General features: G+C 50.3%; 1 protein-coding gene across 1 annotated transcript; it reads right to left on the reverse strand.

The window, feature by feature from the left end:
* Window positions 1-11,243: 11,243 nt before the first annotated feature.
* MAFB (MAF bZIP transcription factor B) lies at window positions 11,244-14,622 on the reverse strand. Its single transcript, XM_002747563.7, has one exon. The coding sequence runs from the start codon at window positions 14,238-14,240 to the stop codon at window positions 13,269-13,271; it is 972 nt and encodes a 323-aa protein (XP_002747609.2). The 5' UTR covers window positions 14,241-14,622; the 3' UTR covers window positions 11,244-13,268.
* Window positions 14,623-14,925: the final 303 nt, after the last annotated feature.

The raw sequence follows: 14,925 nt of genomic DNA on the forward strand, positions 1-14,925 counted from the left end.
GCCTTGCAGAGTCTGGGCTTTCTGCCTTCCAGGTTGCTTTTAGGAGTATTTCCTAAGCTCCTCCTCCTTCCTGTAAGCCCTGGCCATAGACACTTTGACACACTCAGATCCAGTCACCTTACACCTCCTGGGGAGACACCATTGATAAGCCCAGCCATACCCACCATAATCACATCAGCCACCACACACCAAACATCACCAACAAGTTCTATCTCCAAGGATCCCTCCTAAAACCAGAAATGGGCAAGATGTTCCCCCACCTTACCAAGAGGCAACAAAGGAGGCTCAGAGAGAGGAAGTGACTAGTTCAAGTCCTGACAACCCGAAGAGAAGTTGGGTTTAAAACCGTATCTACCATCTCTCTCCTGGTCCTACAACCTGAATTTCTTCCAGGTCCCCAGTGTGGCTCCAGTGAGCATTTCAGATGCAGGAGAAGGTGACCCAGAGAGGGAAGGATTGCAAGTGACAGAGAGCTTCATGGGGAATCAGCTCAGGCAAAGGAGTGGAGGCTGCTGAACTGCAGGCAGCTTCTGGAGACCGGTTTGGCCAGAGCGCAGGAAGAAGAGTGAAGAATGGAGGGACAAGGGCTGAACCGCAGTGCCCTGAAGGCCAGGCTAAGGGATTGGAAATGTGCCCCGGATACCATGGGGAACCATCAGTGGATTCTGAGGAGAACTAGGTGCCAATATTGCCAAAGAAAATTCATTTTTTTTAGATGGAGTCTCTCTCACTGTGTCACCCATGATGGAATGCAATGGCATGATCTCAGCTCACTGCAACATCCGCCTCCCAGGTTCAAGCAATTCTCCTGCCTCAGCCTCCTGAATAGCTGGAATTACACACTGGGTTAATTTTTGTTTTTAGTAGAGATAGGGTTTCGCCATGTTGGCCAGGCTGGTCTCAAACTCCTGACCTCAGGTGATCCGCCCACCTCAGACTCCCAAAGTGCTGGGATAACAGGCACAAGCCACCATGCCAGGCCAAGAAAGTTAATTTAAAGGCAATATCCCTAACAAAGCACAGATAGCTTAAGAAGTGGAAGCACAGCTGGCTGAGCGGGGCACTCCTCTCAAAGTTACATCTCCACTCAATAAAACCCCAGAAGCCTTTTCCAGCCAGTTACAAATTCACCTACCTCAGCTATCATCTAACCCTTGGTCTCAGAAAAGTAGAATAATTAAAAACTTAGCCTCCAGATTCAGACTGCCTGGGTTTGAATTCCAGCACTGGCATTTACTGGCTGTGCATCCCTGGGCAAGTTGCTTAACCTTTCTGTGATTCCATTTCCTCATCCAGAAAATAGGGATAGTAATATCTCCCTATCTCAGTCACTCATATAAAACCCAAGGTCACTATCTGTTGACCTTGAAGAAAACAGAAGCTGGACAGGCTAATAGCCAGGCAAGTATGGATCCCTTTCAGAAGATTATGTGGGGGCCAGGACGAATTGTTGTTGCACTCAGCTTCTGCCCTCCCATCTTCCCCAAATCACCTCAGAGTCTGAGCTTGGCATCTTGGAATGCCAAAACTATAGTTTAGGCAGAACTGCATTTTGAAGCATTGCTCTTTTCTGGGGCAAAGACCAATGACTTGTTGATTTTGCAAATAAGGCAGTGACATGATCCAGGTTTGAAAGAGGACCCTGGTAGTCTTAGAGGAATAGAGTGGGGACCGGAGGGGAATTATAAGACTCTGGGAATTGACCAAGAAGGAAGGAGGGGGATATTCCAAACTAAGAAGTGGTGTGCAAAAAGACAGGAAGGTGCGTCTGAGGGGGGATACAAAATCAGATTTGTCCCCAAGAAATCAACTTGTTTCTCAAAAACTGAAGCAAGAACTCAAGGAGGTGATTTGGTATTAGCAGGCACCTGGAGACACATTCTCTCCCAGCTGTGCTTGGAGACAAGGTTCCCCTGACTCTATTTGCCTAGCTGTGAAATGGACCTCGTGACATTTATACCTGACCCTTCCAGGGCAAGGTAAAGAGCCAAAGGTTTTTAGAGGAATATAAAATGATAAGGGGGACATGGCTGCTCCCAGATATGTTTGGTTTCCCAGCCCTGCTTACTCAGGAAAAATGTCCTCCTGCAAGCCTAAGAGCCACCCTTCATCTGGGTTCTCCTTCTACAGAGCCTCTTCCTGTGTCAATGAAACAGAAAGTAGGGGCTTGGGAAGGTTGATTTTGACTTGAGGACACTGAATACAATATTTCTGGGAGTTTACAAAGTGTGTTTACCAAGCAGCCGCTCTCCAAACCCTAGCAACTGCTTAAAACAAGAGAGCTGCTGATTTGTGGAGTGTTTTCTTTTTTAAAAATATCATCATAAATGTTGGATTTAGAGACATTATTTCCTCTTAAAAATAACTTGTCAAGGGGACAAAAGTACTTAAGAGGCTTTCTTCTCAGCTCAGAAAGCAATAGGGAGGAGGAGTGGTTTGTTTTGGAGTTTTTTGATTTTTTGTTTTTGGGGGATTTTTATTTTGCATGCGGTTAAAGCAAGGAGTAGGAGGAGTAGGAGAATTAGGGGGGTGTTTGGAAAGCAGGTGGATTGTTGGTTAGCTCTTTGCCTTTGGAATCCCAAACCCCTTCTCTAATTGCTCCTTCCCTCACCTTTCTCTCCCAAAAATCCACCAGGATCTAGGAAAGAACAAGATTGAGCTCTACTTTGCCCCCTTCCTTTCCTTTTGCCCCTCCCCTGCAATCCCACCCCAGTGCTCCCCCACCTACCTCTCGTATCAGATGTCAGCTTCTTCTTTCTCTCCACAGACACCACAATGTGTCCCCAGGTGCGCCACTAATGGTATACAAGATTCTGGAGGGTGACATACAAATAAGCTTTAAAAATAATTTTAGCAATATGTATTTTTTAGAGTACCAAAAAACACGGAGATAGATTATAACAGATAGTTAAGTAGATGTGATTGACAGATAGATGATATATGAATGACAGATAATGGGTAATGATTGACAGATAATTGATAGATATGATTGACAGATATGATTGACAATAGATGATAGATGGTAGATGTGAATGACAGATAATAGGTAGATAATGATTGACAGACAGATGATAGATATGATTGACAGATAGATTAATGATTGATTGATAGGGTGAGCCAGGACCTCAAACCCATTCTTTCAGATATTACCCTTTCCTCTTTAAGCACATTTTACATAACACATGTTCATTCAACCAATTATTGGGTTGTTAAGGTCCTCCTAAGGCATCATTCATGGTTCTCAGGAATATCAGTAAACAAAACAGTCATCAGACACTGACCCCACAGAGCTTATATGCTGGCAGACAGAAGCAGAAAATAAGCAAGAAGTGAATAATAATCTGATAAATTCTAAAGTGATTAGTGCTGTAAGAAAAGAAATAAAGGGAAAAAAACCAAGAAGAGAAATATAAAAGAAAAATAAGCCAGGTTAGCAGTGCCCAGGAAGGGGGAAGGAGGCAGGTTCCCAGATTTAATGAAGTGGTCAGAATTAAAGGAGGTGAGATTTCAGCAAGAACTTGAGGGAGCTTAGTAATTTCACTACAGGTTTGTCTGGGGGAAGAGTGGTTCAGGCAGAGGGAACAGCTTCAACAAATTGCCTAAAAAGGAATCCTAACCAGCCTCATCCAGAAACAGACAGGTGGCCAGTGTGGCTGGAACAGAGTGAGCAAGGCAAGAAAGTAGAGGGAGAGAAAATCAGAGGAGATAGAGATCCCAGTCACTTATTTTAAATGCAATTAAAACTAAATGAAATTTAAAATTCAGATTCTCAGCTGCATAAGCCATATTTCAAAGGTTTAACAGCCATTGCAGCTAGTGGCTATCTTATTGGATAGCACAGATAAGAAAATTTTTCTCATCACAGAAAGTTTTATGAGATGACACTGATCTCAAATGTTCTTCCCCTCCTTTGGCTTGGTTAACTCTTATTCAGACTTTATCAGCTCAAACATCACTTCCTCCAGGAAGCCTTTTCTAATCTCTCTTCCCCATTCATCAGCTCCACTGCCCTCTGCATGCTCTCAGACAGCCAGGTGGCTTTTCTTCATATATCTCTTTTTGAAATTGCGCACTCATGGCTATGCTTAGTGGCTTGCACCTGAAGGCCCAGCCACTCAGGAGGCTGAAGTGGGAGGATCACTTGAGTTCAAGAGCTTGAGGCTGCAGTGAACTGTGATCACTGCATTCCAGCCTGGATGACAGAGACTCCATTGAAGGAGGAGGAGGAGAAGGAGGAAGAAATTGTATGTTCCTTCGTACAGTATCTAATATCTTACTGATGTCTCACTCCCCTAATAGATTGTAAACTCTATTGTTTCTGTTTTGGCTCATTTTTATATTGCCAGCACCTATCAGTGTCTGGCATATGAAAGGCAAACAATTTGTTCAATGATCCACTGAATGGTTTTAGGTGGCAGGACTAGAAACAGAGTATTCACTAAATAAAGGGTTATAGCACTGTGGAGAACTGTGATTCAGGAGGCTCCTGGGACCCAAAATTTTGTTGGGTGAGAGCATCACCAGAGGCTGAAGTCCCTACTGCACCAAACCTGGATTCAGCACAGGACCCCTACATCATTTTTGCACCCAGCTTCCCACCAAGGCCCCCACATGGTGTCCCTCCAGGATAACAACAGAATAACATCTGTCTTTACTTGAGAAGCCAAGTCTCAGCTATTCACAAAATGTCTTTTCATTCCTCCAGTCCTGCACTTGCCGCGGCAGTGGCGGCAGCCTCAGAATACTTGCTTTTGTTGCTCACACATCCGAGGAGTGGGGACCGACCTTGGCACATTTGCTGGGATGCCTGACTAGGCACGGAGAGTGCCGTGTGCTCCAGCACGTATGTGGCCGCCCTCATGGAGGAAATGCTGGACTGCAGAGCCCTGGATCTGACAGGTAACATGCAGCAGCTGCATGATTTACAAGGCCTTGTGGGGAGAGGTTTTGTCTCCCACTTTGAGAGCTTGAGTGCTTCATATTAATATTTATGGGAGTCTGGGGCCTCCATTAACCCCACCAGTGCCACATTTCACTTGTTACATGGTGCCTGTCTGTGAATGAATGCGAAGGCCCATGTTCAATTGTACATGTATGTGCATGTGGGGATGTACATGGACCCATATGCATTTTGGGAGAGTATGTATACATGTGCAATCAATTGCATTTCAATATGAGTATGACTCTATGCAGCTATGTCCACATAATTGTGAATATTGTGTGTACACTGTAAATGCATGTGAATGAGTATTTGGACATGCATGTTTATAGGCATGGATACATATGCATACATGTATAATGCATGTGTATATATTTGTGTGCATGTATGTGAGCACATGAGTTTGTATCTAGCAAATGAGCACATGTGGATTCTGTGCTTCAATATGTGTGCAGGCCTGCCTCCATATGTGTAAGCATGAGTGTATACATATGCATGTTTATTCATGCACCTGCTCTAAGAGCATATGCATATCTACATACAGGTTTAGAGCTTCAACATTATCCCAGAAACAGGTTCATTAAACTATGGGTGATTCCATAAAAATTGCCTCACCTAGAGTCTGCTGCTTTTATAAACACTTGCTCTGGTAATTATGATATATTTACTGGAAAGTTCAATTGAGAACAGATGAAATGTGAAAGAACTGTTCATTAATTGCAAACAGTACCAATGTCCCAAGACAATGATGCTCAAAGTGTCCTCCTCCACCACACACACACACACACACACACACACACACACACACTTCTCACCACCATGCTCCTCTGCCAGCAATTGAAATGAGCAACAAAGCTGCAGTTTCTCTCTGACACTCTTGTCGTCATGTTTGTACTGCTGCATCTCCAACTTCCCATCACCCATCTTTCAGCCCAGAGATGCAAAGAGAGCATCTTATGACTGGAGAGCATTAAGCACACCCTTATAAATGTAACTACCCTCTGCAGAGGGAATTAGAGAGGAAACTGTCACCAAAGAAGACTATGTCCGACTCTTCCATACTTCCCCTGACCTGAGTGTTTCAGATAAGGCATAGCGGACTTATAAAGTTTGGTGACAAAAATACAAATTTCAGCATCAGATAGGTGGGGATTCAATTCTAGTTCCTCCATAGGGTGACACTGAGAAAATAGTAACCACTCTGGACCTTATTCATCTCTGACCCGCAGATAACAGTAACCCATGCTTCATAGGGTTAAGTGAAACGTAATAATGGAATTAATCTCACAGTTTGGCCACACTTCTGCTATGTGACCTGCCTGCCTATTATCCACAGAAAGGGACATGTGTGCCATGCTCTGGCTCCCAGAACACAAAGGAGGATAGGTGTCAAGCCTGGCAATGGGAAGCGTATCCCTTCTCTGTCCACTCAGAACAGGCAGAAGTGAGCCCCCAGGTCAGTCCGGGACCATGATCTTTTGTAGAGTAAGGCTCAGGTGCCTGTAACACCAGCAGAAGCAGGAAAGTGAAGGTGGCAGATCCAGAGAAGAAACAAAGGGGCATGAGAGTGAGGGCAGCTGTGGCTCCTGAAGCTGATGGAGTCCTGGGCTATGATCAATGCCTGCCTCATGCTCCAAAGCTCTGAAATGGGCACCTTCTCTTCTTCCACTCTGCTGTCCGTTTATTGGGAGGAGTCCACGCCTAGGTAAGATGTACAGATCTCCAAAAAAGAAAACACAATATAAACAGTGGATTTGTGGGTTTCATCTTCCTTCTGATGCTGAAACTGGTTTCTTCCAGAAAGTACCAGAGCTCCTCCCACTGCCTCCAAAGCTTTCCCTCTAGCCCAAAGACAACATCCCTTTTTGATACAAATATGAAAGAATTTATAATGAATGGCTGGTATTTTTTATTAAAGTAACTTCACATGCAAAGAATGCAGAGAGGCAGCTAAAACTGAGTTTGGCCTCATAACAAATTATTAATATAGGTGGTTTTCTGCATTGAAGTAGTAACTTATCTCATGTATTTTAATTCTTCCGAGTGAGAACACTGAGCTCTGATTTTCTTATCTAAATGTATCTTTTTGGAGGCATTCTGGGATAATATATATAAAATGCATCTTGTATTATCCTAAAAGGATTATATTTTAGTATGCATCATTTAGGATAATATGTGTAAGACAATGGAGAAAGACATTAAGAATATTAAGTGTGAGGCATAGGAAATTGACAGAACGTGGTAAAGGTGTTCAGAAATGAAGGAGGCATACAAGATGCGGAGGAGATACAGAGAAGGTGCTCCACAGTTGAAAGAGGTGCTCTCCATGGTCTGGACACATGCTCCAAAGGGCAGTAACTATAGAAAGAATAAAATTTCAGCCATAGTAGCTGCCGTCTTCACCAAAATAAGGCTAGGTTTCTAGGCCAGGAAAGCCCAGCCTGGAAAGCCCAGTGATGCCTACTTCCACAGACCAGGTACACCCTGGATGCAGGACTGTCCGTTCACTGCAGCTGGATTGTCTTCTGTGTGTACTGGGGTAGGTAGCAGCACAGAGCAGCTCTGCCAACCAGATTGACTTCTTTTACGAGGGCTACTGGAAACCATGCTGTCTACTGGATGTACCATTTGAGGACTTTCGTTTTGGTGGGGGGAGGAGGAGCAGAGCAAACCTCTAATCTTCCCTCTCTTACATAACAAATCCAAACACAACTATCTCTGGGATGACAGGCCAGGCCAGCAGACTGCAGGCTGCAGAGGGAAGGGTTACGCAAGAAGCCACTTCAGAGTTTTCCTTACCGAAAACAGAAGGGCACAGAATGCACATTTTGCATCTGAAAGCCTGCAAGGGAATGATCAGAAACTCTAAACCCACTGTCTCAGAAGCCCGGAGAGGAAGAGCCTGGGGAGTGGGGATGGGAGAGCAAAGGAGTAGGGGGTTTGTCTGGTGTGGCAGAAGCTTCAACTCCAAGTCACAGAGAAAGCCAAGTGACCAGACTGGTGGAACTGGCATGGTTCCTGGCAGCTCCCACTGAACTGTGGGTCCAGGAGGCCCCTGGGCGGGCACAGGCTGAAGCAGTAGGTAGGAGTCCAGTGCCCTCTGACAGGCAGGGGCGTTGTCCTGCCACAGAAATGCCCAGAGATCTGGGACTGAGGGAAGCCTGCCTGACCCACTGAAAAAGGCCCAGGCTCAGCTTCCCTGGAGATCCCTTCCCCGGGATCCGAAGCAGACCGGCGCCGATCCCCAGCAAATCCAGCCACCGGGGGAACCTGGAAGGGAAAAGCGGGATAGTCGGAGCAGTCAAGACAAGAGCCCAGAGCAGCGGGCCCTAGCGCTGCGCGGTGTTTCGGGGGACTCCAGACGCTCATTCCCCCCGCACACTCCAGCCACCTCGAGACCCGGCTCGGCAGCCCTTCCCCGCCAGGCAGCACGGAGATAAAAAGCAGAAGAGAAATGAAAACGGAAGGAGAAAGTTTTCTGCAATGAAAGAGGTTACGAAGGAAGGGCTAAAAGAATGGGAAATGTCACAGAAAGAAAAAGGATGCCAGAAAGCAAGGGAATGGGGCCCCAGGCTCCCATCCGTCCCCGGGCGCGAGGACCCGAGGCTCCCAGCAAGCCCTGCCAAGCGCCTTCCCCGAACCGCCTCGCGGAAGGTGGCGGCGGCAGATCCAGCCCGCAAAGCCTCCCGCACATCCCTGAGATCCGGGGTCGCAAGAGGCCAGATTCGCCCAGGACTGGGCAGCAGCCACTCCAGCCAAGGGCGCGTTCCGCAGCGAAGTCCTCGACCAGCGGCCTGCGTGTGCCCCGTGCGTGCGTCCCAGTGTCTGAGCGTGTCTGTCTCTGAGTGTGTCTCCGGGTGCAGGCGCCAGCCTGTCTAGGTGGGATTGGTGCTGGCTGGAAGACTCCCAGCGCTGGGAGGATTTTCCCCCCGGGATGTGAAGGATTGTGAAGAGCCCGCGAGCCGCTGGGAGCGGTGGGAACGGAAAAGGAGGATGACAGTGGCGGGGTGCCGCTGGGGTGGGACGTGCCAAAAGGGCCTTGGGACCCAGTTTGCTTTTCCTGGGCTTGTGGGCTCTAGGGCGTCGCGGCGGGTCTGGACGGCAGGCGGCAGGCCGAGACGTGGCCGGGGCTTGCCTGCTGTGCGAGTCCGCCCTGGAGGCTCGGGAAGCCGGGCCTCCTCCAAGGAGCTGCCGGCCCCGCCTAACTCTCGCCCGCTTGCGCCCCGGTTACTGCTCACTTGGCGGGTTGGTACGGGAACTGACAGTGCCTCACATCAGTCACCGCACCATCAATGAGGGCATCAATGTGCGTGCAGGGTGTAGGTGTCTGTGTATCTGTGTGTCAGTGTGCCATTAAGACTGTGTTCTGGGATTGTCAGACTCTCCGAGATGCAGCTGGTCACTCCAAGCCGGCCTGAACCACTTTGGCTTCCGGATGCAATGTGATGGTGTTGGTCACTGGGTCAGTGTCTGCGCTTCTGTGCTCCGGGGAAGAAAAGCCAACACTGGAGCTGCAACCCTCCCCAGGTCAGAGGCTAAGGATGGAGAATGTCAGTCCGCTTGGGACGATTCCAAAGGGAGTCAGGCCACTGAATTTGGGGCCTCCACCAGCCAGGAATTCATAATCTTTTTGGTCTCTGAAACCATGCAGTGGAGTTCTTCTGGCACCCACCTGAGCAAAGCCTCTTTCACCGCATAGAGGATACATGTGTACATGCAAAAATGTTCTGTGCAGGAGCATGAGCGACTGCAGTTACCAGGCTAATCAAAGTCCCTTGTTCCTTCATTCATGCACTTGCAAGCAAAGGTACCACAGAGCCAGGCTCAGCTGCCTCCTCCTCCCAGATCACAGCCAAAGCCTTCTCCACCAGACACATCTTTCATCTTTCGGCTGGTGAAATGAACTGGGTCTTAGAATTAAATTTGAGCCAGAATCCCAAGCTTCTCTCCTATTGAACACCAACACATTTTATAAATGTACATGACTATTAATGTTACCTGTATCCTTAATTTTTAGGTTCCCCTCCTCTTCTCTAGACCTCAGCCATCACTACCTCTGGGCTTCCAGGGATCCAGGCCAAAATCTATTCCCTGTTAGTTTCACTCTCCCCTTCCTTCTCTCAGCTCGGATTCCCAGCTGCGGCTTGACTTCTTGGGTCTCCTATGCCTTCCCATTAAAGTTCTGAAACTCCATGTTAAGAACTCGGAGCACAGAGAACCCCAGGGCCTAAATGCTAAGCCTTCTGAACTGCAGATAATGAGTTTGAGGAGACTGGAGCCCCTCGGAGTTAGCCATTGCCAAAGGATCACAAAACTCTACAGGAGTTGGAGATCCTGCTCCATGTCCTAGATGTGTCTGAGGCCAACCCTGAGTTATAGACAGGACTCCAATGAGGCTGGGAGGGGCTTGGGGTGACCTAGGTGGGCACTGCTCTTCCAAGAATACAGAAAAGGAAAGGTTCTAGGGCCAGCTCCCGTTCAGATATCTCCAAGCTGCAGCTGAAGCTCCTGCGCTGGAAGAATGACCCAAACCCCTCCAACACCCAATTTGAGGAGCCACTAAAATTCAGACTGGGCCACACAGTGCCAGTCTGCGGAGCTGAGGAATCCAGGCCTGAGCACCAGTGTACCCGAGGCATACTACCCTTAAAAACAAAAGTCCACAGAGAGGGGCTTCCTATCTGGAGGGTTTTGTACCCCAAGATCTAGTGCTGGGTTGTATCTGCTTCCATTAGCTTTGGGGTGAGGGAGACAGGCCCCATTCAGAGGGGGTATCTGGCTCCGGGCAGCTCCAGTTGCTCCCAGAGAGATTCGCTGGGTAGGAGAAAGGAAACTTGCACCCCAGGCAGGAGGGAAGGGCCCCGCCTCAGCTGGGCCAGAGCCCCTAAAAGACCCAGCTTCCCCATCAAGGTGGCAGCTCTTGGCTTCCTAGTCTCCATCAATCACTATTTCAGAGCAGACAGATTAGCAAGTCAGTCCTGGTGACCAAGCCTGAAAGCACTGAAAAAGTGGTGTGTGCCTGGTACCCAGGGACTCCAAAGCTTTTTGACCTGCGCCCTCTCAGCTCACAAACCAGTTCTCTTAAGAGAGGTCTTTTCCTAAGTTGGGAAGCAGAGAACACATTTGAGGTTCATGTATACACACACTCACACACTCGAGGAAGGGATTTCCTAGGACTTGGTTTGCTCTTCCATTGGCCATGGAGTGAGAGTACCCCAAAGTTGGTGCGACTCTTGAGGAAGCAAGAGAAGAAAGTCAAAATCATGCAAACGCAGAGTCCTCTAAATAAACACCATTTCCATGGTTTTAATAAGCAAAATAGGAAACCATTTTAATAACCAAAAAACAGAAACCAGTCTGAATAAAACTACAATAGACTAGGTTTTAATATTTTCATATCATAAGCAGGGTTTGAAATTGATCCCTTATTTTACATGAAATAAAAACAATTTCTGTTGCGGCAGGTTTGATTTCAACACAGTTGAATCTGTAAAAACCAAAGCTCGTTTCTGATGCAGGACAAATATCCACAATATTTAAAACTGCAAGCACCATGCGGTTCATACAATCTTGTTATTACTGTTAATTTATCAACTAATACAAACTCAAAAACGCATCTGGCCAGCAGCGCCAGCAATTTCAAATGGGAACTTAAAAATACACTTTATTTTGGCATTTTTGTCAGTGCAACTTAAATCCTTTTACTGACCTGCAGAAAAAAAAAAGTAATAATAAAGAAAAACACCCATATCTCCCTCTAACTACTATACAACTGAAGAATTGAAGGGGGGGACACCACCAAGAACTCTTCCTACTATCTCAAAAGCAGGGAAAGAAACACAATGCATTGGTCTAAAGACTTCACTTGAAAGTTGCAAAATTACTCGCCAATGTTTGGGTTTCTGGAACATTCTAAGCATGGCAGTTGGTTCAGTGCAATGTCTGGTTACCAGTGCACTGCCGGGGTCAGGGATGGCTAAGCTGCTTACCCTAGGAGCCCTGTGGCTCCTACAATTATCGCAGGCCTGGCAGATTCGGAAGGAACCTCAGGGTGATTCTGGTTACGATAAAAAGCAGAGGGGAGGATCTGTTTTCCTTTCTTTCCTTTCTTGTTAAGGGTGTCAGTTTGACCCTAAGACAAGGCTGGAGTCCAGTACACTCCTCTGGAATGCAGAACTTGGTAGCTGCCCTGTCCTGCCCGGCCCTTGTATTCCGGAGCTGGGACCTCGGTTCTCTCTCTCAATACCTCTCTCAACACCAACTATGTTGAAAACTAAAGCGGGAGAGGAAAAAGAGGACCGAATGGGAATACGGAAAGGAAAGAAAATATGCAACTTCCAAGCATGCCCCAAGACAAAGTTGTTTTCTGATGCAAAATGCCCGGAACTTTTTCTTTTTCTTTTTCACTTACAAATAAAAATATCTTAATAATAAACCCAAACAAAGACCCTCAGCTTGCTGCCACGTTCTCTAAGCGGTTTGGCGGGGCGGGTATTTACAAGCCTTCTTCTGGGACTGAAACCCCGCACGCAGCCGCCGGAGTTTCCAAACTGCAAACCCTTCTCACCCAAAGAAACAAGGGGAGTTTGATCCATGACCAACAACATGCTAAAGTTAAACAAGAAAATGGTACAAAATAGAAATTATTACCATACATGTCCAGCATGCAGGATTAATATTTTTAATGCAGATTTTTTGTATTTTTCTATATAATCGAGCAGGCAATAAAACTGATGAGATCTGGGCGCCGAACGTCCTAACTGAGGCCCATGTCTCAGAGCTGAGAGCCAGTGTTCTCCGAACCCTGACAGACAGATCCGTCTGTCTTTCCTTCTTTTGCTCAGCCTCGCCTCTCGCCTGCTGGGACGCCAGAGTCCCTCTCCTCTCCTCTCCTCTCCTCTCCTCGCTGCTCTCTTCCTGGCGCGGACTATGCTCCGGGCGGCAAACCAGCGGTCCCGGCTTAAAGCGCAAAGTTCAGAAAGCCAGGAGTCTCCAGATGGCCTTGGTGACTTCTCGGGACTATGCCTCGCAGCCCTCCAGCCTGGAGAGAAGTTGCTCCGGGACCTCCCACCCTCTTGTCTCTCTCCGGCTCTGCTCGAGTCTCGGAGGCGGCGCTGGCGTGAGCTACTCTCGCCTTAGCCAAGGTCCCCTGCCCGCCCGCGCACCCGCCCGTAGCCCGCGGCCCGCGCGCCCTTCCTCCCTCTTGCTCAAGTCAAGCAGGTCAAGGCTGGGGCTGCGGCAGGGACAGGGTCCGGGGTAGTCTGGGACTGGGGACACAGGAAAGGGAGTCCGGGCCGGGGCAAGGGTGGGGGCCAGGACCGGCCAAGACTCACAGAAAGAACTCAGGAGAGGAGGGGCTGTCGCTGGTGGAGCCCGCCTCCCTGAAGCCGGAGTTGGCGAGTTTCTCGCACTTGACCTTGTAGGCGTCTCTCTCGCGGGCCAGCCGGGACACCTCCTGCTTAAGCTGCTCCACCTGCTGAATGAGCTGCGTCTTCTCATTCTCCAGGTGGTGCTTCTGCTGGACGCGTTTATACCTGCAAGACTGGGCGTAGCCCCGGTTCTTCAGGGTCCGCCGCTTCTGCTTCAGGCGGATCACCTCATCCTTGGTGAAGCCCCGCAGGTGGCGGTTCAGCTCGCGCACGGACATGGATACGAGCTGGTCGTCGGAGAAGCGGTCCTCCACGCTGCCGTTGCCGCCTGCCGCCGTCGCAGAGGCCGTCGCGTGCGACCCGGGCCCGGGGTGGCTAGTGGGCAGCTGTTGCGCCGGGCTGGCGGCGCTGGACGGCGGCGGCGACGCTTGGTGATGGTGGTGATGGTGCGGGTGAGCGTGTGGACCCAGCTCATCGTGGGCCACGCCGGCACCCGGGTAAGCGTGGTGCGGGTGAGGGTGGTGGTGATGGTGGTGGTGGTGAGCACCGCGAAAGCCGTCGAAGCTTTGCAGCGGCTGTGGCACTGGGTGTGAGCCGATGAGCGCTTCCACCGCATCCTCCGGCGTCAGGTTGAGCGCCTCGGGGTTCATCGGCTGGTAGTTGCTCGCCATCCAGTACAGATCCTCGAGGTGCGTCTTCTGTTCAGTCGGGCTGAAGCTGGGCGATGAGGGCACAGAGCTACACGGCGTACTGAGCGGTGTGGAGGACACCGAGCCGGCTGGCTGCAGGCGTGTGCATGGCCTGCCCGGACGCTCGGCGCGCCCCATGGGCTCCTTCTTCACGTCGAACTTGAGCAGGTCGAAGTCGTTGACATACTCCATGGCCAGCGGGCTGGTGGGCAGCTCTGGCCCCATGCTCAGCTCCGCGGCCATCGCTGACGCGAGGCGCAGCCGCCGCTGCCGCCCGGGAAACTTTGCGGCCGGCCGGAGCGCGCCGAGCCAAGCGCGGGGGCGAAGAGCGGGGAGCCGGGGAGGCGGGGAGCGAGGGCGCAGCGGGCCGGGGCCGCCGGCCAAGCCTTTGTCTAGGGACGCGGCGGCGCGCTGGAGAGTCCCGAGGCTGCCTGCACCACCCCAGAGCTCGGGGCTGTGCCCGCACCGGACCGGGCCCGGTCGAGTCGGGTGGGGTGGAGAGGCAAGCTGAGCGCGCGGTGGGGCGGAGGGGAGGCGTGGGGCGAGTGCCCGTTGCTCGCTCTCTAGCTCTCTTGCTCTTACGCTCTCTCGCTCGCAGCCGCTCGCAGCTCGGCGGTGCAGCTGTGCTGGATCCGCGGCGCCGCTGCCTTTTATCGCCTTCCTGATGTCACTGGGGTGCGGGGGCCCGGGAGGCCCGGCGCGCGGGCCAATGGCTGCACGGCCTCCGCGGACCCGCGGCGCAGGGCGGGGCGCGCCTGACAGCTCCCCCGCCCCCCCGCGTCAGCTGACTGGCGGCCCGAGCTGCCCGGGAGCTGCGGAGGCCTGGAGGAGCACTGGAGCGGAGTGGGACGGCAGGCCTGGGCCCACCCCCCTACCCTGCAGGTCCCGGCCCCTGCACGCTCGCCTGGAGTGCGCGCCCCACCTCTAG

The sequence above is a fragment of the Callithrix jacchus genome, chromosome 5 (genome assembly GCF_049354715.1).
Source record: "Callithrix jacchus isolate 240 chromosome 5, calJac240_pri, whole genome shotgun sequence".
In the NCBI taxonomy this organism is placed as follows: Eukaryota; Metazoa; Chordata; class Mammalia; order Primates; family Cebidae; genus Callithrix; species Callithrix jacchus.